This window comes from Lygodium microphyllum, chromosome 5 (genome assembly GCF_053477565.2).
Source record: "Lygodium microphyllum isolate KBCC chromosome 5, Lygodium_microphyllum_v1.1.10, whole genome shotgun sequence".
In the NCBI taxonomy this organism is placed as follows: domain Eukaryota; kingdom Viridiplantae; phylum Streptophyta; class Polypodiopsida; order Schizaeales; family Lygodiaceae; genus Lygodium; species Lygodium microphyllum.
In genome coordinates, this window is record NC_141139.1 from 82,647,898 (window position 1) to 82,673,362 (window position 25,465).

At 45.0% G+C, this 25,465-nt stretch overlaps 1 protein-coding gene across 4 annotated transcripts in view; it reads right to left on the reverse strand.

The window, feature by feature from the left end:
- Positions 1-21,075, reverse strand: part of LOC148036058 (protein VASCULAR ASSOCIATED DEATH 1, chloroplastic-like) — a 266,535-nt gene extending 245,460 nt beyond the window's left edge. For 3 of the 4 annotated variants that reach the window (XM_087678065.1, XM_087678064.1, XM_087678063.1), the window contains exons 1-2: positions 20,656-21,075; positions 20,499-20,564 (exon numbers count right to left, since the gene is read on the reverse strand). In XM_087678065.1, the coding sequence (XP_087534191.1) occupies positions 20,499-20,564; positions 20,656-20,844 (255 nt within the window). In that variant the 5' untranslated portion in view covers positions 20,845-21,075. The remainder of the gene's footprint in view (positions 1-20,498; positions 20,565-20,655) is intronic. The other variant, XM_087678066.1, reaches the window with a different exon arrangement.
- Between the last annotated feature and the right edge of the window lie 4,390 nt (positions 21,076-25,465).

Genomic DNA, 25,465 nt, shown 5'->3' on the forward strand with positions numbered 1-25,465 from the left:
AATCCTGGATGTGACCGAAGGCCGAAGAAGAAATAGATCCTGGGGTGGCAAGAGGAATGACAATGTCGATGAAGTCCGTCGATGTAAACTGCCGCTGAAGGAGCTCCTCACGATCCTGGGAATCCCCCTCTAAAACACTAGGGGCCAAGGAATCCACAGCCACATCACCGAGATCATCCCCCTCTGAAAGGGATGGGGGGTACGAGGGAACCACCGGAGGAGAAGGTGGGGGATGGGAAGGAACCTGTGGAATAGAAGGTGCACAAGCGAGAACGAGTGTAGCAATAGATTGCTTCGGAGGACCCTACATCAAAGAAGGGGAATGGAGCCTATAAAGCCCGCTCTCCTGCCAACCTGTAGATAAGACGGCTCCTGTAAAAGAATCCTCAATAACAACGGCATGCTCGGTGAAGATCACTCGTGTGCCAAGCCTCGTAAGGCCATAAACTGAGAGGAGGGGAAGGCCCAAATCTGGAACATGTAGGGCCTGTGAAAAGGAGCTCGAAGGTCGATCAGTAAACAAAGGCAATGTGCCAACACCACTAATAGGCACCGATAAAATGTCACCAACAGTGACTGAACCCTCTGATGGACGGAGATCCTGTAACAAATCACCTCGGGGAGTCATATGACTTGAAGCACCACTGTCCACTAACCAAGGCTGCGCAGAAGACACTGCAGCCACAGAAGAAGGATCCTCCTCCAAAGCATGGATATGAAGGAACACTGACTCATGGGTAACAGTTGGTGTAGAGGTAGAAGAAGGCTCCGATGTAGATCCACCCTTCGCTCCCGGACGAAGGTGAGGGTACTTCTTCCAGCATTTCTCCTCGGGATGTGTCCCTTTCCCACAGTGTGGGCACTTCGGTCTCTCTGAATCTGAGTCAGAGCCTGAAGAACTGTCCTTCTTCTTAGCCTTTGACTTCTTCTTCTTCTTCTGTCCTCCCGAACCTGCAACAAAGGCTCTAGTGGAGTCGGATCCACTAGCACTGACCTCTCTGAGTTGCTCGTCATGCTCCAAGACAAGCGGGGATAGCTCCTCCCATAGAAGCTTCTCACGGGTCCTCGATGTAAGAAGGCTGGTGTAGAAGACATCAAACCGAGGCGATGGCAGCTGAGTCAAGAGAATCATAGCCATGTCTTCAGAAGATATCGTCCAACCGAGGAATGCAAGCTCATCCCTCATATCCTATAATCTGTTGATGTGGTCCTTCATGGAAGGACTATCATCAATAGCGAGCATCCGCAACTTCTCTTCGAGAAATATCCGGTAGGCAAACGTCTTCTGTTGATAGAGAGACGCGAGCTTTCTCCACACGTCTGCTACAGCCTTCAACCTGTGAACATAAACAAGGGCAGAATCGTGCAAACTCAGAAAGAGGAAAGATTTGGCTCTAGAATTGAGCCGATCCCATAAGGCTGCACAATCCATAGATGTCCCATCTGTGGGATCCACCTTAGGCCGGGGAATAGGAACAGAAACAAGCTCCCAAAGATCGAAGGAGTCCAAGATACACTCCACCTTGCAGGACCATAGAGAAAAGTTGGAGCCATCCAACCGGTCCTCTTTGGGCAGCTGAGGAAGTACGAGTACCTGTACAGGGGGTACCAAAGGCTGCATCTTCGGCCCACTGGAAGGGACTCGCCGAGATACATGAATAGAAGGGGGACGAGAAAGAGAAATAGACTCCGGGCGACGGTCCTCGTGATAGAAATCACGCCTCCGTTCAGATGAGTGTCGAGACAAAAGCTCGTCATCTGAGTCATCAAAGCCTGTAAACTGATGAGAAGACATCTTTCAATCTGCAAAACACCAAACACCAAAGAGAACTTTGCCGATGCCGAAGAATGACCAGCAGGATGATCACCAATCACCAAAACGCAGGCTAGGGAGGTCTACAGACACCTGGAGCTGCAAAATGCAAGGTTGTTCGATGAATATCACCAAGCTAGAAGCCGCCAGCACCAAAACGCAGCCTGGTAGTAGGTCACTAGCAGGAGAAGAGCCGCCTGGAGATGGAACGACAGCCAAATCAGCAAAACGCAGACTAGAGAAATGTCGCCCAGCTGTAGGAGTGGCCGCCCTGACTGAAAACGCAAGCAGAAAGTGGTGGTTGATGATGTGGCAGCCTCAGGAGTGGGCGCCTGCAGCAAACGCAAGGATGGTGACCTCCTGGAAGAACCGCCTTGGCTGTTGGGGATGAGGCCAGTAGCAAACGCAAAGATTTGGGTATTCTCCCGCGTAATCTCAGCTCCGTGTACTCTCTTTCGGCTCTGATACCATGTGAGAGTACACTGCGGAAGAGGGAATACGAACACAGAGGGAGAGAGAGAGAGAGAGAGAGCAGAAAATAAGGAAGAGAAATCTGCACTGACTGAAATGAATGCTGAATACAAACGGGAAGGCGGAAGGAGACTGATCAGTCCCTGCACGCAGCCCACAGCGTCAGTGAGGGCACCAGATCAGGCTAATGATGATGGCAGCACCACCACGGGGGAGGAGTGTCGAAATCTGCAAGAAGACAAGTGATCAAGTGGGGAGGGGGGCTGCCTATAAATAGGCAAAAGGACAAACCCTAACCCTAACCCTAAAATGGGCGCAAACCCTAAAAATGCCCTAAAATGGGCACCCCACATTAGTGACCAAACAAGTGGCCGGGCAACCAGTGGCTGCCCACTAAAAGAGGCCAAAAAGAAATACACATTCTAAGACAGCCAGTCAAGAGTGACTAGCATCCCCCATCATAACATATGACAGACATGTCAAAGCTCCTAATGTCCTCGTCTAACTCAGACTGAGGCTCACAGGCAGGAGATGACAAGGCATGACAAACATGACTGCTAACACTATCAATAGACAAGCTGCCCACCATTCAACCCATCCCTTTGTGCAAGTTTCTCACTCTATTGTGCATGTTTTAACCATGAACCACCTACCATTTGTTGTCCAGCCCCATTAGACTAGCCCATCACCATCCAGCCCTAAGTGACCGTTTCCAACCACCATCACCTTGCTGTTTGGAGGTCTCCATCTGCTACGTAATCATAGCACCTGATCAGGTTGCGTTTTTAGTATCTTGTGCCAAGCAACTTGTTGCTCCCATTTCTCCCACCAGCCAACTGCTACAATACTTGTGTTTTTGTTGTCTAGCAAGTCATCTAAATCAGCAAACATTTCTCTTCTTGTCACTTGACAGTTCTTTACCTCGAATGATCAGTTTTCAGCCTTCTCTAGTGGTACACTGCTACATTTACCAAATTTCAGCCTCCGACTATTGTGTTTTGGTGACCAGCATACTGCCCTTCATTATCCAACACTTTCTCATCTTCAACTAATGTTTACAGCAATTGGGATCTATCCCTGATAAACATCACACTCCGATACTCTACTAGTCTGCCCTTGAGCATTTTGTACTCTTACATTCATTTACTATATTGATTCATTTACTTCAAAGTTCTCCTTCTCTCTTTGTTTGTGTTTGTGTTTTTGTATTTTAAGTTGAGTTTTATGTTTTGCATTAAGGTTTGAGTTTTGCACGTCAATGTTTGTGTCTTTGTGTTTCTATCGTGGTCGTACAATTTGTGTTTCATCAGTGCAAACCCTAGCAGTTTCTTCATATCGCCATGACCATTAGGGTCGTTGCAAAGACTCGAGATTGAGATAGAGATCACGATGATGATCAACAAGTGAACCGTAACTAGATTCCCTTATTATTGACCACCTTCATATCATTCTCTCATAATTCCTTCTTCTACGGCTTAGAGTCCACAATTGGTCACGTAGAAATTTACACGGCACAACATATGCAATTTTAGCAAGGAATAGAGAGTACACAATGCAAATAGGAGAAAAATGAGCTTTTGTTAAAACTCCAATTTAACTCATACGAAGATGATTCTATCCATCTATACGCTTCTACTATGAAGTTTAGATGATAGCAATCTAGATAGATGATAGGTGGAGTTTTAAGGCTAGCTAAAAGAAATCCGATTGGGTGAAACATACATGACTATGGTTCTAAAGGGATCTTTCTTTATAGCTCGTGAAGGTGGTCATGTCAACCTAACATTGACCTACCACATGAACCTTTACTAGTTGGCCAAGGAATATTCCCTTTACCGTCAAGTCAAGGGCACTAATCCCCAACCCTCACCAAGGGAGCAAATGGCTCCCCTAGGAAAACATGCTTAATTAAGAAAGAAACCTTGTTTATTTAAAAAGAAATGCTTTCCTAGAGAGTGTCTGTATCCCAAAAGCACAAACCCACTTGGGAGGGCCCAAACTTTCTATAAATAGGTATGCTGCCCTCCATTTAACCCCAATCTCATTTTCGTAGATTTCAAGTGTTGCCCCAATCTCGTTTTTGCAAAGTTCACGTGTTTTCAGCTTGTTGTCCACACCCGGTTTGCGAAGGACATCGCAGTCAAAGCTGTCCATTGCAATCTTTACACATCAGGCACCTGTTCCCAGCCCTCCATTACCATTTTGTTGTTGTTTTCAGCTAGGTGAGTGCTGATGTCCGTCATCCAGTTGTCGTACTTTTAGGCACGGAAAGGGGACACGATGTGCAAGGGGTTTTTCCAGGTGCATCAGCCCCGCACCTCAGGAGAGCAAATACGCAGCCTTCGGGATCAGTATGAGAGCATTCGCTCTAGCCCAGACGAGGTGATGGAGATTGCCACCGACTACTACAGATGCCTTTTCCAGCAGGAGACAACCTTAGCCAAAGGACAACGATGTAGACAGCAGGTCTGGGATCACATTCCATCCCTCGTCACAAAGAAGATGGGATGCTTCCTCCTAGAACCCTTCACAGAGAAGGAACTAGAGGAGGCTTTGTTAAGAAGACTGCTAGGGTTTGCATTGAGGACACACAGAGTGTACGACCATGATAGAAACACAAAGACACACACAAAGACACAGAGGGAAAAACTCAAACCCTAAATGCAAAACTCAAACTCAAACACAAAAACTCAAACACAAACAGAAGGGAGAGAGAGAACACAACTCTGAAGTGAATGAATGTTGTAAATGAATGTACGAGTATACAATGCACTCAAGGACAGAGCAATGTCGGAGTGTGACGTCCACCGAAGACGAATCCCAAGTCTGTGACCACCAGTCGGAGTGTAGGAGTATTGAATAGTGAATGGCAGCAGGCTGGTCACCAAAACACAGCAGTCTGGAGGCTGGAAACTAGTAAACACAGCAGTGTACCACCAATCAGGGGCTGGAAACTGTGCACAGTCTGCTGTAAACAGCAAGCTGAAAAAGTGTCTGAGAGTGTCACGGCCTACAATGCTGAAAACGCAGGCTAGTTGACCCTGGAGATGATGGACAGCAGGCTGAACAGCAGTCTGGACAGTTTGGAGCAGTCGCCAGCAGCTGAGAGCTGTCGCCTACAGCAATGGACAGGCTAAAGATGATGTGGCTGGAGTCAATGATGGCTGGACAGCAGATGGAGGCGGGCTGCACGCTGGAAACTGGGCGCCAACAATAGCAGAGGGTGTGTGGACTCGTGTAACCTACAAACAAGGATGATGGTAGAATGGGGGCAGCCTGTCTATTTATAGATGTGGAAGGGCGCCCAAAAAATTAGGGTTTCCACTAAACTTTCTCGAACCGCTCCCCGTTTTAGGGTTTCCACTGAACTCTCTCAAACCCCTCCCTGTTTTAGGGTTTTACTCTAAAAGAGCATTTTTAGTGTGTTTTGGGGCTGTTTAAGAGGCTAATTAGCAAGTAATGCATATTTTAGCTCAATACCCCCTCTTAGGCACAAAACTGAGCTGAAAGGTTAGGCTAGTCATGGTGATGTTTATGTACCTCAAGGTGTCCCACCCCAAAGCAGCTAAGGCCTTGGACAAAGGGTGCACATCGGCTGCCCATTGGCCTACCAAGACTACAGAGACGATGGTTATCTTACCAAGGGGATCCAAGTAGTCACCCCAGAGAGGACAGGGCATCGGACAAAGGGTGCACGTCGGCTGCCCAGTGGCCTACCAAGTCCTACAAAGGCGATGGAACCACATTGAACTTTGTGTGTTGTTTTTTTTTTTTTTTTAAGTGTGGTAAAGTTTATGGGATGCGGCCGATTGAGTAATAGTGACCCAGAAGACGGGAGTAGGGAGGATACATCCAACACATCACAAAACAGTACAAGCTAACCCATCCACTCAGGGTGTCGATGACGAGAAAAAATAGGTGATGAGGTATCCATGTGATGAAGAAGAATGGTGGTGTGGTAACAACAGCCACCGGTGGAAACAGCTTAGAATTTGCTTAAGTGGTGCTCTCCACAATGAGATGCAAAGTATGCTACATGCTGAAAAATGCTCATGCAGCAGGTGCCACTTGGACAGTGTCCCTCATGGAAAATTTGTTCACTTGTCCAAGAGCCCTAGTACAAAGATGATGAAATCATGCAATGCAAAGGGTAAGGTACAACAGGAGGGAGAAGCCGATGTAAAAGACAAAGTACTGAAGCCTGTAGAATACCAAGAAGGATAGGAACCCCCTCTCAACCTGGATGTAGATGCTGAAGAAGGAAGAGGAGTCTGATATTGGTTTTCGTGTGGTGCCGAGAACCATAAGGAATGAAGAGGAGAAGGAAGCATCCCAGCTGGAAGAGCTAGGTAGAAGTCACCGCCATGATAGCATCAAGAGAGATGCTGCACGATCCACCTAGGGAGGGGAAGCCTCCATGCTGGTAGAAGAAAGGATAATGAAACCATGAAGGAATGGCGCGCATCCCACGTCTCCAAGCCCAGGTAGGACTGGGCTTGCATGTTAGCCCTACACTAAAAACAAAACCTGCAAAGGAGATCAAAGTCTGCAATCACAAAGGTCAGTAGTGAGATGCTCCAAAAACAAAACCAAATTAAAATGAAAAGCTAACTAAAGGAATAAGTGCAAAGATACAAATGTGTATGTGTGTGTAAGTAAATGCAGTGGAAGACTTAAAATGCAGAGACAAAAATCCTATGGGCCAGACTCTAAGAGTGAGAAAAACGAATGCTAGACTGACCTAGGCTATCTGAAAGGACCTAGAGACATGCTAGTCTAAGAAGGTGGCCACCATCGCATACGTCCAATAGCAGGGCTCTGCCAAGGGAACGCCTAATGAGGTGGGGAGAAAGGTGAGATAGATGCATGAAGCACAACGGGATCAAAACCTGCAGACCAATCAACCAGTCCCTCAGGGGTAGTGAAAGAAATGGGCTGCTGAGGCTGTACTCAAACCACATATCCAGCAGCAACAACGGGTGCTGAAGCAGCAAATGAGGTAGGAGCGAAAGGCGTAGCCCCACTGGACTGTGGAGTCACAACGGTCTGCTGAGGCTTTTTAGGTGGAATACCTTGGGCCTTGGAGCGACACTCCTCGTCCACATGGCTTGCTCTCTGGCAGTGTGTGCAAAACCGGTTTTTCTTAGGGAGTTGCGGCCAGAGAGATCTTGATTCTTTGGTTCCATCTAAGGAAGAGGAGTCACCCTTCAATTGGCTTGCCTTCGCATCTAGCGAGTTTTTGCCACTAGTGGTTTTTCCTCCAGAAGAAGAGGCAACCAACCCCCTCTGCTCTGAATAAGGCTGTGATGAGGATTTCTTGTGGACTTGATCATGCAGCCTTGAGTACCGCAAGAACTGGCACTTAAACTCGTAGAAGGTTGGCAATCGAGGTTAGGAGATGATATGTTGAATGAAATCAAAGTATTTTGCGGGCAACTTATTCAAGAAGAATGTAACCTGATCATCATCTGACTTTGGAGAGCCAGTAGTGGCGAACTCGGCAAGTAACCGAGTCAGCTTGACTTTCAGATCATCCCCTTCCTTAAGAGAGAACTCTTGAAGCTCAAAGTCGAGATTGATGCGCCGAGTACGATCACGAGCTGCACAGCGGTTGAGAAGGTGACTCCAACGCTCTGACAAGAGCGGGAAGTGCTACAACTAAGAGTGAAACTCGGGAAGCAATCCCTGCATTAGCTCAACATTGGCTGTAGCATTGCGGACTCTCCATTGACCGATGTAGTCAGGGTGAGCTAGTCGAGGGTCCAGCATAGGCTCTAGACCAATGACGAGGTCCCAAAGACCCTAAGACTCAAGCACTTGTTGCATGAAATTCGACCAAGTAGTAAAATTTGACCCATTAAAACGTGTATTATCCGTGAAGGCATTCTTGGCCGTTGCAACAGAAGTGGTAGTGCTCGGAGATAGATAGTGTGAAAAAGTGTAGTGGGGGTAGCATGGGGGAGTGGAGTACACTTGGGAATGGGCCCTAGAGTGCCCACCAGGCATACGGGTAGTGTGCAAGGTGGATCCATAGGTAGGGATGGGCTGACTAGACATGGGCATGGTAGCCACATGAGAAACCCAAGGAGGTGGGATGGGAACACTGGGAGCAGAAGATGGGAATCCCTGCATAGGTGTAACCCAAGGAGAGTGTGAAGACGCACCATAAGCTGAGGATGAAAACCCCTGTGTATGAGTGGTCATGGGAGATGTGAAGCTGGGGATAGTGAGGGGGATGCCCATCACAGTCGACCCAGGAGTTATGAGTGTGCTCATTTGTTGAAAGGGGAGAGGCACTGTGTTAAAGGGTGGCATTCCCCCTAACGAAGTACCATCGTGCAAAGAGATAGAGAATGGGGTGGAGAAGGAAAATGTGCTAGGAGCGGAGATGGAAGATCCAACCCCTAGGGTGTGTGAAGCAAATGTGGAGTGTAATCCAAGATTTTGGAAAGATGATAAGAGATGATCAAGGTGTGATATAGAGGAGGGTGGGATGGAAGGGAAGTGAGAAGTGTGTGTGATATGCTCAAATGAAACAGAAGCTGTAGATATACCTGAATTCCGTCTGCTTCGTGAGCCCCCACTATTGAAGTTCACATACGCAAAGCCATCCGGATCCTGTACCTCAAAAGAAGAAACAAGCGAGGGTTTTGATTCATGCAACACAAAAGAATTGTACAAACCTGACATTGGACCTGGCTGAGATGATGAAGATGGATCGCCAGACGTTCCGAATGACGTATGTCCTCCATGATCAAAGAGGTGGCCAGCCTCACCAATCGGTCCGGATGTGGTAACAAAACTGGTAGGAGGGGTGTAAATATCACCATACTTGTTGCGATAGTACTCCTCAAAGTCCTCCTCTGTTATGCTAGTGAAATCTGGTGAAGGTGGAGTGTCGTCCTCCTCACGGAGTCCATAATGCCATCTCAAGGCCTCTAATGATGAAGAAGATTGATAAGACATCATAGGAACTGGAGAAGGTGGTGTCTAGGACATTGTGATTCGGTTACGAGTCGTATTGTGTGCCTCCCACAAACACTAGCTCTCAACAATATCCGCAGGATACTCTTTACAAGAGCACCGGCTCTGATACCATGTTAAGAAGATTGCTAGAGTTTGCACTGAGGACACACAAAGTGTACGACCATGACAGAAACACAAAGACACAGACACAGACACAAAGGGCAAAACTCAAACCCTAAACGCAAAACTCAAAACTCAAACACAAACAGAAGGGAGAGAGAGAACACAACTCTGAGGTGAATGAATGCTGTAAATGAATGTAAGAGTATACAATGTGCTCAAGGACAGAGCAATATCGGAGTGTGACGTCCACCGAAGACGGATCCCAAGTCTGTGACCACCAGTCGAAGTGTAGGAGTGCTGAATAGTGGATGGCAGCAGGCTGGTCACCAAAACGCAACAGTCTAGAGGCTGGAAACTGGTAAACACAGCAGTGTACCACCGATCGAGGGCTGGAAACTGTGCACAGTCTGCTGTAAACAGCAAGCTGAAAAAGTGTCAGGGCCTGCAATGCTGAAAACGCAAGCTGGCTAACCTTGGAGATGATGGACAGCAGGCTGAACAGCAGTCTAGACAGTTTGGAGCAGTCGCCAGCAGCTCAGAGCTGTCGCCTACAGCAATGGACAGGCTGAAGATGATGTGGCTGCAGTCAATGATGGCTGGACAGCAGATGGAGGCGGGCTGCACGCTGGAAACTGGGCGCCAACAGCAGCAGAGGGTGTGTGGGCTCGTGTAACCTGCAAACAAGGATGATGGCTAAATGGGGGCAGCCTGTCTATTTATATATGTGGAAGGACGCCCCAAAAATTAGGGTTTCCACTAAACTTTCTCAAACCGCTCCCCGTTTTAGGGTTTCCACTGAACTCTCTCGAACTACTCCCCGTTTTAGGGTTTCCACTGAACTCTCTCGAACCGCTCCCCATTTTAGGGTTTTACTCTAAAAGAGAATTTTTAGTGTGTTTTGGGGCTGTTTAAGAGGCTAATTAGCAAGTAATGCAAATTTTAGCTCAACAGGCTTTCCATACACAGGACGGGCAAAAATGCTCGGGAGAGAATGGCCTCTCTCTCTAAGGTCTTCTTCACTACCTACTGGGAGGTGGTGAAGAACCCCTTACTGCTAGCCTTCCAGGAGATTTTCAGCTCAGGACATATGCTAGGGAGTCTATCGGCAGGTCTTATCAATCTCCTCCTCAAAGGGGGAGACCGGTTGAGCTATCCCAATGGAGACCGATCACCCTATTGTCAGTGGCCTATAAGGCACTGGCAAAGATGATTGGTAGGCGACTCCACCCTATGCTTCCAGACATCATTCATGACACACAGACAAGCTTTGTCCAAGATAGGAGCATCCTAGACAATGTCTTCACCTTCTTTGAGGCGACAGAGTGGGCCCAACACATTGGTCAAGGATTGGCTGTACTACTCCTGGACTTTGAGAAAGCCTATGACAGGGTGGACTGGGACTTCTTAGAGGGCACCATGGTGAGGTTGGGCCCAACACATTGGTCAAGGATTGGCTGTACTACTCCTGGACTTTGAGAAAGCCTATGACAGGGTGGACTGGGACTTCTTAAGGGCACCATGGTGAGGTTGGGCTTCCCCCAGGCATGGATCCGTAGGGTCTCCACACTTTACAGATCGGCTACCAGCAGGGTTCTCTTAGGTGGCAGGCGAGGGAAGGAGTTTCGACTGGAGAGATCGGTCCGGCAGCAGGGCTGCCCTCTGGCCCCATATATGTTCCTACTCTTTGCAGAGGCGATGTCTCACTTCCTTAGGTCACGTGTGAGTGGGTTACGCGGCCTCTGACTTCTGGTGAGAGGAGACAGAGCTATTAGACTCAGAGTATGCAAATGATACAGCACTTTACATAGATGACGATGAGTTGATGCTAGCTCTCAAGGTGTTTTGTACTGCAGTGGGAGCGAAAGTCGGTTGGTTTCCTTACAAACCCGGACTCTAGCACGGAGTGGGGAATCCACTTAGGATTTAGATGGGTGTGCAGAGGATTAACCGTCCGTTACCTAGGGTTCCAGGTGGGACTCGACATCACTCTCGCCCAACAGTTTCTTCCAGTCCTTGGCTCTATTCGGAGGAAGCTGACCTATTGGAGTACTACTCCCCTTTCCCTAGCGGGCCGAGCCCTGGTGGTTAACCAGGTCCTCCTAGCGACGGCTTGGTACATCACCTTGTGTTGGTGCTTCTCCTCGTCCTATGTAGTTCAGCTTCGCCGCCTAGAGCAAAACTTCCTCTGGGCCGGGTCAAACAATTCTAGAGACTCCCAAGCCAAGGTGGTGTGGACAACCATCATCCAACGTCGGTCAGAGGGAGGGCTTGGGATCATAGACCCTGAGTATCAGAGTCTGGCCCTTTTGTTGGGCAAGCTAGTAGTCCGCGATCTCACACCAAGAGGGCAAACCTAGAAGGTCCTATTGCAAGAGGGTCTCTAGGAGTGTAGACTGAAGCTTGGCGGTGATTGGAGGCCGTCCTTGAGATGGACCTTCACGACCACCCAAATCATGCCCCCTAGATCCCCGTTTCTACGCAACTCACTTCGTGTGTGGCAGGGCCTCCGTAATGCCCTGATTCAGAGCCCCCTACACTGCCAAGAGAAGATAGACCGCCAGCCGGTAATCTGAAATCCCCAAGTCAAAGATCGGGATGGGGTACAAATTGACGAGCACCCCCACATCCAGTGGGCGCAGGTTAGGAGGCTCGCCCGGCTCGTACCATCACGACTTGGCGGGAGGTGTACAGGATGGTGGACGAGGAGGTGTTGCAACGAGCATCAAGTTGCCAGAAAGGAGTTGAGTTGAGGAGAAGGGAGATTGACGCAACAATGCCTCAAGAGTGGCTTGCCCCCCCCCCCCCCCCCGATATGAGAGCCCGTAGAGCCCGGTGAGATATTGGCCGCTAAGTTTTCACCAACAAGTATCCCCCCCAATACGAGAGCCGGTAGAGCCCGGGGAGGTATGGGCCGCTAAGTTTTCACCAACAAGTATCCCCGTACAGGTGGTAGGTAGAATGGGCAACGCCCCACATGGGACTTTCTTCACCATGCAAGAGGAGGGGCATCTGGCCCTTGACAGAGGGCAGAAGGATAAGAGGATAATTGTTCTTTCGTGGAGGAGGATTCGGATGGCTGGCCTTCAAAGGAAGACATGGCGACTAGACCCTTATGTTTTCTCGAAAGAGCTCCGAGAGTGGCGCCTCTGGATTTGGAAGGACATGCCACTTGATGAGCTACAGTGGAATCCGGGAGAGCAGCTATGGTCAGCAACTGCGATCGCCAAGAAGCCACTGAGGTTCCTGGAGTACACAGCCAAGATTGGCAGACACATACTGATGCAAAAGGACATGGACTAGGCGCCATCGCGTAGCAAGTACTAGGCGGAGTATAACATCACGGATGCTTTCCGACAAACTTTCTAGCGCCGCCTATGGAACAGTCGGAAGCTGAGGAGGATATCATATTTCTTATGGCTGGTGGCACATGGAGGCTTGGTGGTGGGGAAATGGTTAGCCCAAATACAGAAGGATGGAGGCTATAAACGCTGCACACAACAGCTTTTAAAAACTCCAAAGCACTGCCTTTGGTCGTGTGAGGCGGCGCAACTCGTGTGGAAAGGAGCATGCCGCATCCTCCGTCGTATAGCACCCAGCCTTGGATGTATCTCATGGGGAGCTTTCTGTTGGCAGGTAGTGATCCAAGGCCATCGCCTTCTGTATGAGACTAGGATGCAAGACACGATATTCATTATTGAGGCTGGGTCGTGCACAGTGGTCGGCTTGGAGGCTCTACCCATCCACCAAGTACTGGAGCCCACAGCAGACTGCTCTAAGGTATGGGAGATCGTAGGAAGTCTTACTGGATGGCATATCTAGAAGGCACAGTGTCAAGAGGTTTTTGGCGGAGAGAGACTTTCTGTACAGGCAACTTTAGCATAGCTCTGGACCTCCATCATCCACTTCCTCCGTAGCCAATGGGACCAGGTATAGGGCGAGTCTCGAGCTTGTCAAGAGCTCCGTTTTCATTTCATGCGCACTTGGGGCAGCCAGGACCCGTTTTTCGTGATGCACGCAAGCAGCCCCAAATGGCAATATACCCTCCCGCCCCCTCCATGGCTTCTTGCCCCCATCCCCCCTAGACCACTCTGAGAGGCTTGTATACTTGATATATCTGTGACTTTGCATCAGCTCCAGCTAGTCTGTTGAGCATGAGCACTTCTTTGTATTCAGGGGTTTTTTTTTAAGTAATATAATTAGCCACACTTTATTTGCCAAAAAAAAAAGCATACCACTAAGTTTGTAGGCCCCAGCTTCTGCTGCCGCCCTTGCAATTTTTCTCTCTCCTCTAACTATCACCATAATCTCCTCGGTCTATCGCTGTTGTTTTCTCTCTCCTACAACCTGCGTTTGTTGTTTTCTCTCTCCTTTCAACTCCCTTCATTGTTTTCTCTCCTCACCTACGTTTTTACTTTCTCTCTCTCCTACATTGCCATTTACTTCAGATCCAGCCTGGCTACGTTTGATGGTGTTTGATATCCGAAGGCTACCTTTCTACAATTCAAGATTCGTTCAGAGTACGACACACTCTCCAACTCAATACCTCTATCCTCATCCTTAAGATATAGGAGTTCGAGGTATAGTATTCACTCACTGCATATTGTGTTTGCTGCATGAGCATTGTATATTCAATAGTCATATCATTTCATTTATTCTCTATGTTCATTGTCTCTGAGTTACCCTAACCCTAATTGTGTTCTTCTATCAATTTATGCTTTGTCATACGGTGTTATTTGTGTTTCTGCGTCAGGGTATTTTCTTCACATAGTATCAGAGCCGAGTTCTCTAAGAGAAACTTAGCAAAATCCATCGAGGAACAAGTCGGAGTGGGCTTCACAACTTACTTCACAAGCTCCCAACATGGCCAGATAGACATTGGACTACCATGGAGTTCCACAACCTTACAAGATCACTACAGCTGAGTACAATATCATTTTGATGCATAGAGCCCAGCAGCAAATAGAAGGTAAGTCTGAATTTCACACTTTAGATTCAATGCACCAATCTACTAACCATGCAAGAAGGGTAAAATCTCCACTTAAAACTGGCCATCCACAAGTGGAAACTGGCATAGAGTACACTTCATTGCCTTCCTACTTATTCTCTCAGGTGCGAAGCATGTCTACCATTTCAAATTCTGTTAATGATGATTCCCCTTCTCCCATTGGTATGGATGATTTTCATTATGAAGGACGTATACAAAACAATTTCTCGTTTATGAATAATGAGGAAAACAGATATTTCTTTATGAACTCAAGACTAGGTAAGCAGTTAAAACAAGAAATTGTGACCTTCCCTTTCTTTTCCTTCAAACAATTTTGTTTTCAAATATCAAAATGAAGTAGGTGCATCTTCATCATCATCATTTCAATTTAATGCATTTAATGGACGAAAGGAACCCAAATTATTTCCCATGTCTACACCTATCACAAATCCATTTAATCTCCCTCCCATCCTACCCTCTTATTCCGTTGCCACATCCTTTCAGCCTCCATTAAGTGCACCGCATGTTGCATCTCATGTAGGATCACGTGTATTTTTATTCACCACACCAAGGGGTTCTTCAAACTTATGCACAGCCATTAGGACCTCATCTCTTCCTTAACCGAGTAGTGTTTCACATTTTCCTCACACACTTTTAGGATCATTGCAACCTAGGCATCCCCCCCAATCTCTCCTGAGTGTGGATCAGTTGGTGCCACAGCTTGTCTCCATGGCATTGCCTAGTGGACCCTCTAGTCATTATGCTTTGTCCCAGTCAATATTTAGACAAGGCTTACGTGTCCCAATGCCTCCACCTCCACTGGCACCTCATGGAAACATTCATGTTCCAGTGCCTCCGTAGCAATCGGTACTCATTGGACACTCAACCTATTTTTGCCTACCCATCCCTTCCCCCTCCTTATCAGACACCTCCACCACTACCACCACCACCATCTTAGCCTCCACATCCATCTTACCCCACATTCCCAATACCACATGGTTCTACCTCATCTTCCGCCAAGCATGCATTCAATGACAAGACTCATTTTAATGGGTCAAACTTTACAACTTGGTCGAACTTGATGAGACATATATTCTTTGGCTCTCGGCCTGTCATAATCCACTTCCAAGTCTTCGAGTGTTCTGCATACACACACACGCCTGATGATAAAATAGGAAAGCTCGCTCCCTGACCTAATCTCCTTATCTTTGTTAGATATTCGTCCAAAGCGAAAGCCTATTGTTCGATCCTCGAACGAACAAGGTGATCATTAGGAGGGACGACATCTTTGACGAGAGGGATGTTGTGCAATTCTCTACACCGGATTCCAATCCGATTCCTCCTTCCACATCATTGGAGATCATGCCTACTGAGCCTGGTCTACTACCCGCTCCTGCCCTACATGCGAATTCTTCAGCTCCTAGGCCTCCTCTCAGACGAGACTTGTTACCTCGGTACCAATAGACAATGTGGGATTCGGGAATGTTATCACCAGATTCCACTCCAAAGGGACCTAGAAGATATGCCCAGCTTGCACCTCAGGCATCATTTGCGTCATTGTTTACAACTGATTACATAGCTCATTCTGAGCCAGATACATGGCAGGAGACTCTTCTGCACCCTCAATGGTGAGAGGCCATGGAGAAGGAGCTAGAGAGTATTGACCGAAATGAGACTTGGACATTGGTGGATCATTTGAGCCACAAGAAATTCATCGAGATGAAGTGGATTTTTAGGACCAAGCTAAAGGCTGATGGAACTTTAGACAAGTACAAGGCTCGCCTTGTCATGCAAGGGTTTCAACAAAAACATGGTATTGATTATGAAGAGACCTTCACACCTACTGCGCGGTTGACATCTTTTCAGTATTACTCGTGCTAGCCGCTCACCACGGTTGGCCGATACATCAGATGGGTGTCAAGAGTACCTTCCTAAAGTTATCTAGAGGAGAAAGTCTATGTGGAGCAACCACCAAGATTTTCTTCTGCAAACCCGAGGGATAAGGTATTCCACTTACAAAAAGCTCTTTATGGGCTAAAGCAAGCACCACGGTCTTGTGGTTCCATAGGATGGACGAGTTCTTACAAACTCACAGGTACCATTCTACACCTTATGACCCGAACTTATATGTTTGATCTACTGTAGAGAGGGTCAACTACATCCTACTATACGTTGATAGCTTACTCAGCACAAACTCAAATTCTACTACCATAGTGGAAATCAAGGCAAAGCTTAGTGCTACATTTGAGATGGCAAACCTCAGTTTGTTATCTTACTTCTTGGGAATGGAGATAGTTCAATCTGGGGATTGTATTTTTATGTCACAGCAAAAGTACGCACTTTAGCTCATGGAACAACTCACTATGGATCAAACATGGCCAGTGGCCACGCCTCTTGATCCTATTGTCCACTTGTCAAAGGATACTATAGATCAGCCCTTCGATGCGCATACCTATAAGTCTGTCGTAGGAAAACTTCTTTGGTTAATTCATACTAGGCCAGACTTAGCTTACTCAATCAATATTTCATAGCACCTAGAATATCACATTGGATTGCATGTCTTCATGTGTTACATTATTTATGGTGTACTTATTATTATGGCCTCACTTATGGTTCTAGTCTATGTTTGCAAGGGTACACTAATTCTAAATAGGCAAGAGATACTGACACTCGGCATTCCTATGGCAGCTATCTCTTCACCTTGGGTACAGCTCCCATTTCTTCGTCCAACCGAAAGGAAGAGATGGCGGTAGCTTCCATGGCCGAGACTAAGTATAGGGCTCTCTTCGATGGCACCACCGAGGCCATCTACCTGAGGAGCTTACTAGCAGCGCTTCACTTCCCTTGTGACTGCTAAGGAAAATTTGATCAACACACCACGGATGCGACATGTGGAAGTCCACTTTCACTTTTTCAAAGAGCAGGTTGAGCTAGGCACTATCCACCTAGAGTTTGTGCCTTCATCACACAATTTTGCAAACGTTTTGACCAAAGCGGTCAACCAACATGTTCTTTAATACCTTCTAACCAAGATTGGCTTGGGTACACCCTCCCCTACTTCTTCCAGATTGACGGAGAGAGAGCACTTCCCTCTTGCTTTCCCTTTCAATTTGAGAGGGGGCGGCTACTTCTCTTGCTAGTAACAATGATAATGCTTACATTTTTTAAACATTCATTCATTCATTTGTTCTTTTGTATTATACTTATGGAACATTTGTAACTTCATCCCCACTGTTAGGACTGATTGTAAAAGGACACTTGGGCAAGTGAACAATTCCCCTACACGAGCACTATCCAAGTGGCACCGTTGCATTGCATTTTGAGTGAGCATGGCATCTAGCATCTCCCTTTGTATTACCCCATGCATTGGCATTCTGTTCATATAAACATGCATCTGTGTGCATTTATCCATTTTTTATCTTCTAGAGTGATTGACTCTGGATTCACTATATTCGTGACATTGCATATAATAGTCTCCAAGGTAATTCTTCTTAGCTTGCTTGTTGCTTTGCTTGTCTCGCTTGCTTCACATCCTTGCTATATTTGTGTCACCCACACCTTAGCCATTTTCCTTTTTCACCAACACCCAGTAATGGTAGGGATAGTATCTTTGTTTTGTGAAGGTTTTGGGTCTAACCATCCCTAATCATACTCCCGTTAGGGACACAAATACTCAATAGAATGAAAACTAATTTGAAAACCTCACTTAATGTTAAATCTATCAAAACTACAAAGCCCTCCAAACAAAAAAAAAAAAAAACTTGGTAACATAACAATTACCTCTGTAGTCTTAGTAGACCATTGGACAGCTGATGCGCACCCTTAAGGGCTAGTAAATGACTTACTCATTAATCATAAGAAGGCTACTCACTAGACAAAACTTTAGGTCAAGGCTTACTTAATAACATACGTGCCCTATGTAACTCTATTCCAAGGTATAAACTTTCAATTTAATGAAAGTTTCACATTGCACCTTGTTCCTTTTGCCTTGCCTTTGTACCACATAGCCTATTCACTTGCCCTTTGGATCCCCAGTGTCAATCCTTCACTGCTTGTGTAATTGTCACCATGCCAAAAGCTAGGGATACCAAAATATTCTTTTTAATTACACATCTTCATAAAGTCATTAAGTTCATTTCTTATACTGATAACATCCACAATAGATGGGTGATGAGGGTCTATAATGAATCCTATAGGTCAAAGGTGTGGAGTATGCATAGACTTTGCATGACCAAAGAGAATAGTTGGTTCTATGACTAAGAGATATTATAACTTCAACACGAGGACCATCTGATATTCGCATGTTATACTCTGATACCATGTAAAAAAACAAGACATAGCATAATACAATAAATTTACAAGCAAGTGACAAACTAAAAATATGGAGAATCAAAAAACTTTGATTATTATAGATAAGTACATTAGATGGCTAATGCTTTCTTGTTGTATGCTTCTATTAAAAAACTTTGATAGCTCAAAAAAAAAAAAAAAAAAAAAAAAAAAGCAAAGATTGTATATAAAACAAAACGTAGCTATAGCAATGAAAGTGAACCACACATTATTGGTACACTAAATAGAGCATTGCATGCATGCTTTTTCGAGCGTACATCCAAACTTGACTACCCACAGAATGTATATTCAATAAATTTATAAATTACACATGGTATTTAATGTAATAACCCTTCGGGCAACCGGGGAAAGGGAGACCCAAGGAAGGCCCGAGGGGAGGAGGAGAGGAGGATATATAAGTCCCCCTTGTATCCCCACAAAGAGGGGCTCCATCCCCCTTCATACCTCTCCCCAAGAAAGCTAGAAAGATCCACATTATGGCAAGGCCTCTAAATAAAAACATAGTGTAGTAATGACTCTACACATGTATATAGCCAAGTTAGCAATGTATCATCCTCCACAATGGTTTATCTTTAGCTATTTGGCCACACTCAACCACCATCCGGTGTTGAAACCAAGACCTACTAGATTAATGTACTGCTTGTAAATGCCATCTCCTCGTATGAACAGGCTCACAAAAATAAAGTCAATAATTACCTAGGGAGTGAAGCATTGATCTCCAACATGTTTAACTTTAGATTCTCTTTGTTGTATATCTCTTTCATTATCCTTTGGTGTACCAGTTGCATCATGTTCTCCTTGTCCTGTATCTACAGTATTTTGCTATCACTTGGTTTTACAATTATATCAAGTACTCTGTGTTGAAAAGACAAAGAGGATAAAAGAAAGGAAAGTAGAGAAAAAATATTTGGGGATAACTAGACTTGTAGTATAACATACCAACTATAACAAAAATCAACAAAAGCCAACAAGCTAGGAGAAAGAAGGTGGATTTAGAAAATAAAAGGAAGTATGTATGAGCCACGATGGTACTTAAGTGTCTAGACAATCTTTAGATCACATATAATTGGCTAATTGGTTGAAACTGGTTGTCTTGTATGCAAAGGTGACCTATAAATTATGATTGGTGGTAGGTCCAACTACTACCATAGCTCTAGTTTGGCGGCATGATCCAATGTTGCAAACACTGGCACTTGTCAATTGTAGTATTAGTGCTATTCCCTTGAAGTGCTCAAAACTCAATACTTCATGGATATACTTACATAGCTAGTGTCAATAATTGCCCCAATGTATAGCTTAAGATGCAATAACACATTTCTTGACATAGCAAGTTGTGATGTTTTTTGGTTTTTGTGCTTTGTACCAATTCATTAACATGATTGAGATGTTGTTAGTATTGTGTTGATACATGATCCCATTTCCAAAAGAAAGAAATGTAATATAGCATGCTACTAGTTAGGAGCATGACGTGTTGATTCAAAACTCTTGCATTGATTTAACTAGGGTTTCAATGCTGCAGTACGCTCAATAATTGCACAACTTGCATAATAATTGCATAATGTATAGCTTAAGATGCAATTAAAAAAATTCTTAACTTAGCTACTTGTAATGTTTTGTATTTTTGGGCTTTGTACCAGTGCATTAACGTAATCGAGATGTTATTAGCACTGTGCAGATGCATGATTACATTTCCATAAGAAACAAATGTAAAATGGTGGGCTACTGTTTGGAAGTACGACATGTGCTGATTTGTTTCAGGACTACAGTACGGTTTATGCATCTGCTAGGTACCTCATCTGGAGGTAGATGGAACAGCCTCCGATACTCATCGCTCCGAAACACTTGCCGCAATTGATCCTGCAGAAATTTAACTTCAGGTTTGTGCAAATCCTTTCACAGGCGGTCCATGTACTAAAAGAGCCTGCCTGATCAAGAAACCGTAACTTACAGTGGAATCTGACCCTTCCCGGGGGAATCCAAAATCTAGTTCGAATTCATCGTCTTCGTCGTTCCCATGGCTTTCCAAGGTAGCAGCAGAGGCGGAAACAGCTTGCTCGACCTCTTGCCGCGCCTCTCGCTCCTGGGGCGTTGGCGGGGATGAGGCTGTGCGGGATGATTTCTCCTGCGAAGAGGCCATCAAAGGTTCTTCGTTCGTCGAACGATCGACTATGACAAGAAGGATAGACTACAAGAAAACTGTACGTCTTCTCTGATGCCGTGGTTCAAACACCGCATCCCCTTGAACGCGTGCTTCTCGCTGGATCTCTCTCAGATCAGGTTTGATCGTTCGTTGTTTCTTTATCAACAGCTACAACGGCATGAGGTATGGCGCAAGGGGCCTCGAGCGAACATTTCCGTTCTGGCGTGATTGCAAAGGCGACCGCGAATGACACGATTTAAACTTTTCCGGAACCAGTGGACAAGTGGACACAAAGCCCTGCTGGCACTGCGGTAGGCCCAGGGAGTCCCCAAGCGGCAAATAAATTTTAACTAGGTGCTCCACGCCTAGACTTGCCCCGGCGCGAAAAAGCCGGGGCGGGTGCGATTTTCGCAGTGAGGGCGGGTGCTGGACGTGTGGCACCCGCCCCGTATTTCTTTGTGGTGAGGTTAGGGTCTGCCACGTGGCACCCGCCCCCAACCTCCCATTAACTAATAGTAAAGATTTTCAATTTTGTCAACTTATTCAACTAGAAGGTGATTTTTTAGGGCCAAGCTGAGGGACTTGCACCCCTAATTCCTTCACGATGAAGTTGAACAATCCTAATTTGCCTCTGCATCTTCCTTCTTTATCATTTTCAGTCATGGTGGGCCATCAACGCTGTCAGAAGGGCTGATTACCAACCTCCGATTTGGCCTCATCGTGACCAACAAGTCCAATATGATCGCACATAGAATGACCTACTGCTTGACTCTCAAAGCTTCCGCCCATCAATGTCGAACGTCCATACTTGTCAGAACTGCTAGTACCATGAGTTCATACAGAGTGACGACCATGAACATTTCCCTCCCAAAAATGATCATTCTATCCCTTCCTAAGAGATGTCAGTCTCCTTAGTCCTTATAGCCTAGTCTGTCAACATATTATTGTAGGTCTCTACACTTTTGTATGGAGTATAAACATGGCTCGCCACCCTCCCAAGATCAGTTACATAAAGGTTTCCACTTTTTCTTATCAAATCGAAGCGTTTTGGCCTTATCCAAAGCATGTGCATCATCAATAATGAGAGCCTTCCTTTTACCAATGAGATTAGGATCCTTGATAACCTCTTCCCATATTATTCCTTAACTAAGGCAATTTGATGATATTCGAACAAACAAGCAAATGTATACAAGCCAAAGTGAAACCTCCTTTGTAATTGTCCACAAGCATTCTTCCATAAATCCCACTGTGGTGTACCCACCCCTTGAGTCTTTAGAAACTAATATTTTTTTTAGATGTACCCACCTTTGTTCATGCATTGTGTCCTATTCAAAAACATGCTTTGAGGATGAACTCTGTGCTCAATCATACATGATTTTTTGAAAAGAAGTGTAATGTTAAAATCTATGATGTGCAATCACACGATCAATGCTATACATGAAATGATGAATGCACTACGGAAATAGCGCCTAGCCTATCTACAAGTGTCTTGTGTTGTGCAAAAAGCTAACGCAGTTCCTATGCTAGATTACAATCCTTAACCTCACCTCTCAATGCTTAGTGAAAAGAACAATTATTACACTCTGCTCCACCCACCCAAATCTCACAATTACTCAGAAAGATAGCGATTCTCATGATGTTCACAAGGTAGATGACCCATCTCACAATTGAAGGAGTCCTTCACGATCCTCAAACTCATCCAATTGCCTTTTCTCTCATTTTAAGGTTCCTAATTTAGTGATGAGCATCTCAACTCTAGTGTGTGCAAAAAACAATGTGTGCATAATAAAAGGTGCTCTCTCAAGTATGTGTGTCTCTAAGATTTAGTGTATATACTTGTAGTGGCCATCATGCCATGCTAGTACTCAACTATGGTGCAATAAACACATCAACGTAACCCATGGCATGGAAGTAATTGAACAAATCAGGAGATGACTCCTCGAGTGTAGTGCATTCGACAAGTGCAATGTGAATCCATAATCCTTGTGATGTGAAAAGATATCGACAAGAAGGTATACCTAATTCAAGATGTCCAATAGCTACAATCAAAATCTAGCTCCAAGTTGTCCAAAAAAACACCAGTTTCACCAAAGCTATCAAGTTTTCAACAAGCACAAAAAATCCAAAATAAAAAAGATAAAAAACAATTCCTAGTCTAAGCAAACACAAAAAGTATAACTTAAAACAATATAATAAATAATTATGCAAATGACTAAACACAAAAAATCCTACCTACTCGATGTTTTACTAGGGATTTATAGATTATACAAAAATGCATGACATCGTTTTGCCATCAGTATATACTTATTTCTTGTGTGTGCTGCAACCAAAGAGATGGCACTGATGAAGTCCAATCCCTATTTTCTAGAGGTAAGATTGACTAGAGTAGCAAGCGATCTTTAGCTCCAAGTTGAGCTAGTCCTTGACAAGAATCACAGTTGTGGACATTACATGCATGGTCAATCATCACAAACCATCTTGCTAGATTCTACAGGTTGCAACTTTAGCAAGGAAGTGATTACTGATAGTTCCTTAATGGGCTTCCTCCATGACAATAGGCTACTCCATGGGGAAGACCACTCTTTGCAGCACTCCAGAGAGACTAAATTATCTCAGATGCTAGAAATATACACTATTCTTCCTGCTCCCAAAGTTTCACCTACATTTGAAGACTGCATCCCTACATGCCTCAAGAGCCTCCTGTGGCTGTAACATAAGGCAAATCGAGCAAGATGGAAGAGCTTCTTATTTATTGCTTACTTGCTTAATTTGGTGCTCCAATGCCTTTGCCTCCTTCGCCTGAGCCCCTTCAATCAAGCTTTGTGCAGCCATGGGACAGCTCTAATACCATGAAAATAGACAAGAGGGGAGATAGATGAAACACTCAATAGCACGTGCACACACACACACACACACCCCCAAGCAATGGAAACTTAAGAACATAGAGAGATAGAACTGAAATCTTCTTCTTTATTTCTTCTTCTTCCACACAAAACTAAGTCTATAACATGATAAATGACTAATATAAAAGTACCACAACACATGTACATGTGGTCACTAAGCGTGAACCCACTAGGAAAGAAGAGATGGCACAATAAATGTGACATAACTACGGATGGGACTATGTGGGTGTAGTCCAGGCTCACATAAGTCATTGAATACACTAGTGAACAATATCATACCATATTGCCAAGGCACGTAGTGGATGCCAACACATGTAGAGCTCAATATCCAAACACCTAAACCATCCTATCAAAGTGCTTGTGGACCATAGATGCCATGTCTAGTACTGGTGCTGGTTTTTGAGTGTCCTTTGTAACTTCATCCTTCCATTCAACAAAAGCCTAGGGGTCCATATAATTAGAAGAAGAAACCATATCCTCAAGAGGCTTTACTACAATGGGGTCTTCAGCAAGTGACTCATGTTGTATGTCACATGGCTCGATGGATGTCAGTTGTACCAATCCTACAACTCTCGATTCTTGATCATTATAGCCCATGTCATGTAAGTGATCAATCATTTGGCTTCGAGTTGGGTCTAAGGTTAATAATGTGAGCTCCCTCCCCTGGTCAACACTAGCTAAGGTTCTTGTAGTAAGTCCCAATTGAGCTTTGAGTTTCTCCACATCATCCATGCTTCTGGTTGAAATAGTGTAAATGGCCTCCTAATAGAGCCCTAGCTATAATGATAGCGTATATTTATAGGTGATTGCATAAAGCCTAAATTGGTGTTCCTTGTGAAGGGAATCTGCCAAATCTGTGAGCAGTTGTTGCAACATCTCCTCATAAGCTCTATTGGCTCTCTATTCTACTTGATTGACATCAAGAGTCAGACTTGTTTTGATTGTAGTTTGCAACCTTATGAAGGCTACCTTTATCTATGATATATGATGCGCTTTTGCTAAATCTCTATTGCCGTTGTCCTTGCCTTTTCCTCCTCTAGCTAGACCATAAGATCTACAACCTGAAGTCAATTACATACTTTCATTTTTCTCACAATATCAACTTCTTGCAAGTGTTCTCTTCGCTCCTCCATCTCCCTGATGTTGTCTACAATCAAGGTATGTAAGTCATGTAACTGCTCTGATGAGTGCCCCAAAAATACTTGACGAGATGTTCTCTCTTCTTCATACTTCTTTTGGATTTTCCTAAATTGCTTGTTCTTCATCCTATTTCAGCTCCTCATATAAGAGCTCTAATGGACCAAGACCACCCAAACCTATTAGTATCCTTGTGCATTCTTTTGAAATAGTTGAAGTCTCAATAGCTTGTTGCTTTTCTCTGCTAGAAGTGACTGTAACATCTTCATACCATTTTCCCCTTTCCAATGCATTAATCTTGGCTTGCATGGTCTGTAAGGTGATCTTAAACACCTAAAGATCTCATGGATCCTACTCTACTACTACCTTTCCCTTTCCTTTGCCAGAGTCTCTTGCTCCCCTAACAACTTCTTCCTCAACACTCTATGAGTTGGATACTTTCTTTCTCCTTATGTTCTTTTTGGATAATTTTTGCATTGTTGTAGTCAAGTCCTCCTTTCCCTTTTGGAGAGCTTCCTTCAAAGACTCTTGGATGGCCATGTGATGCTCTTTTTGGAATTTTCCTTTCTTACTCCCTT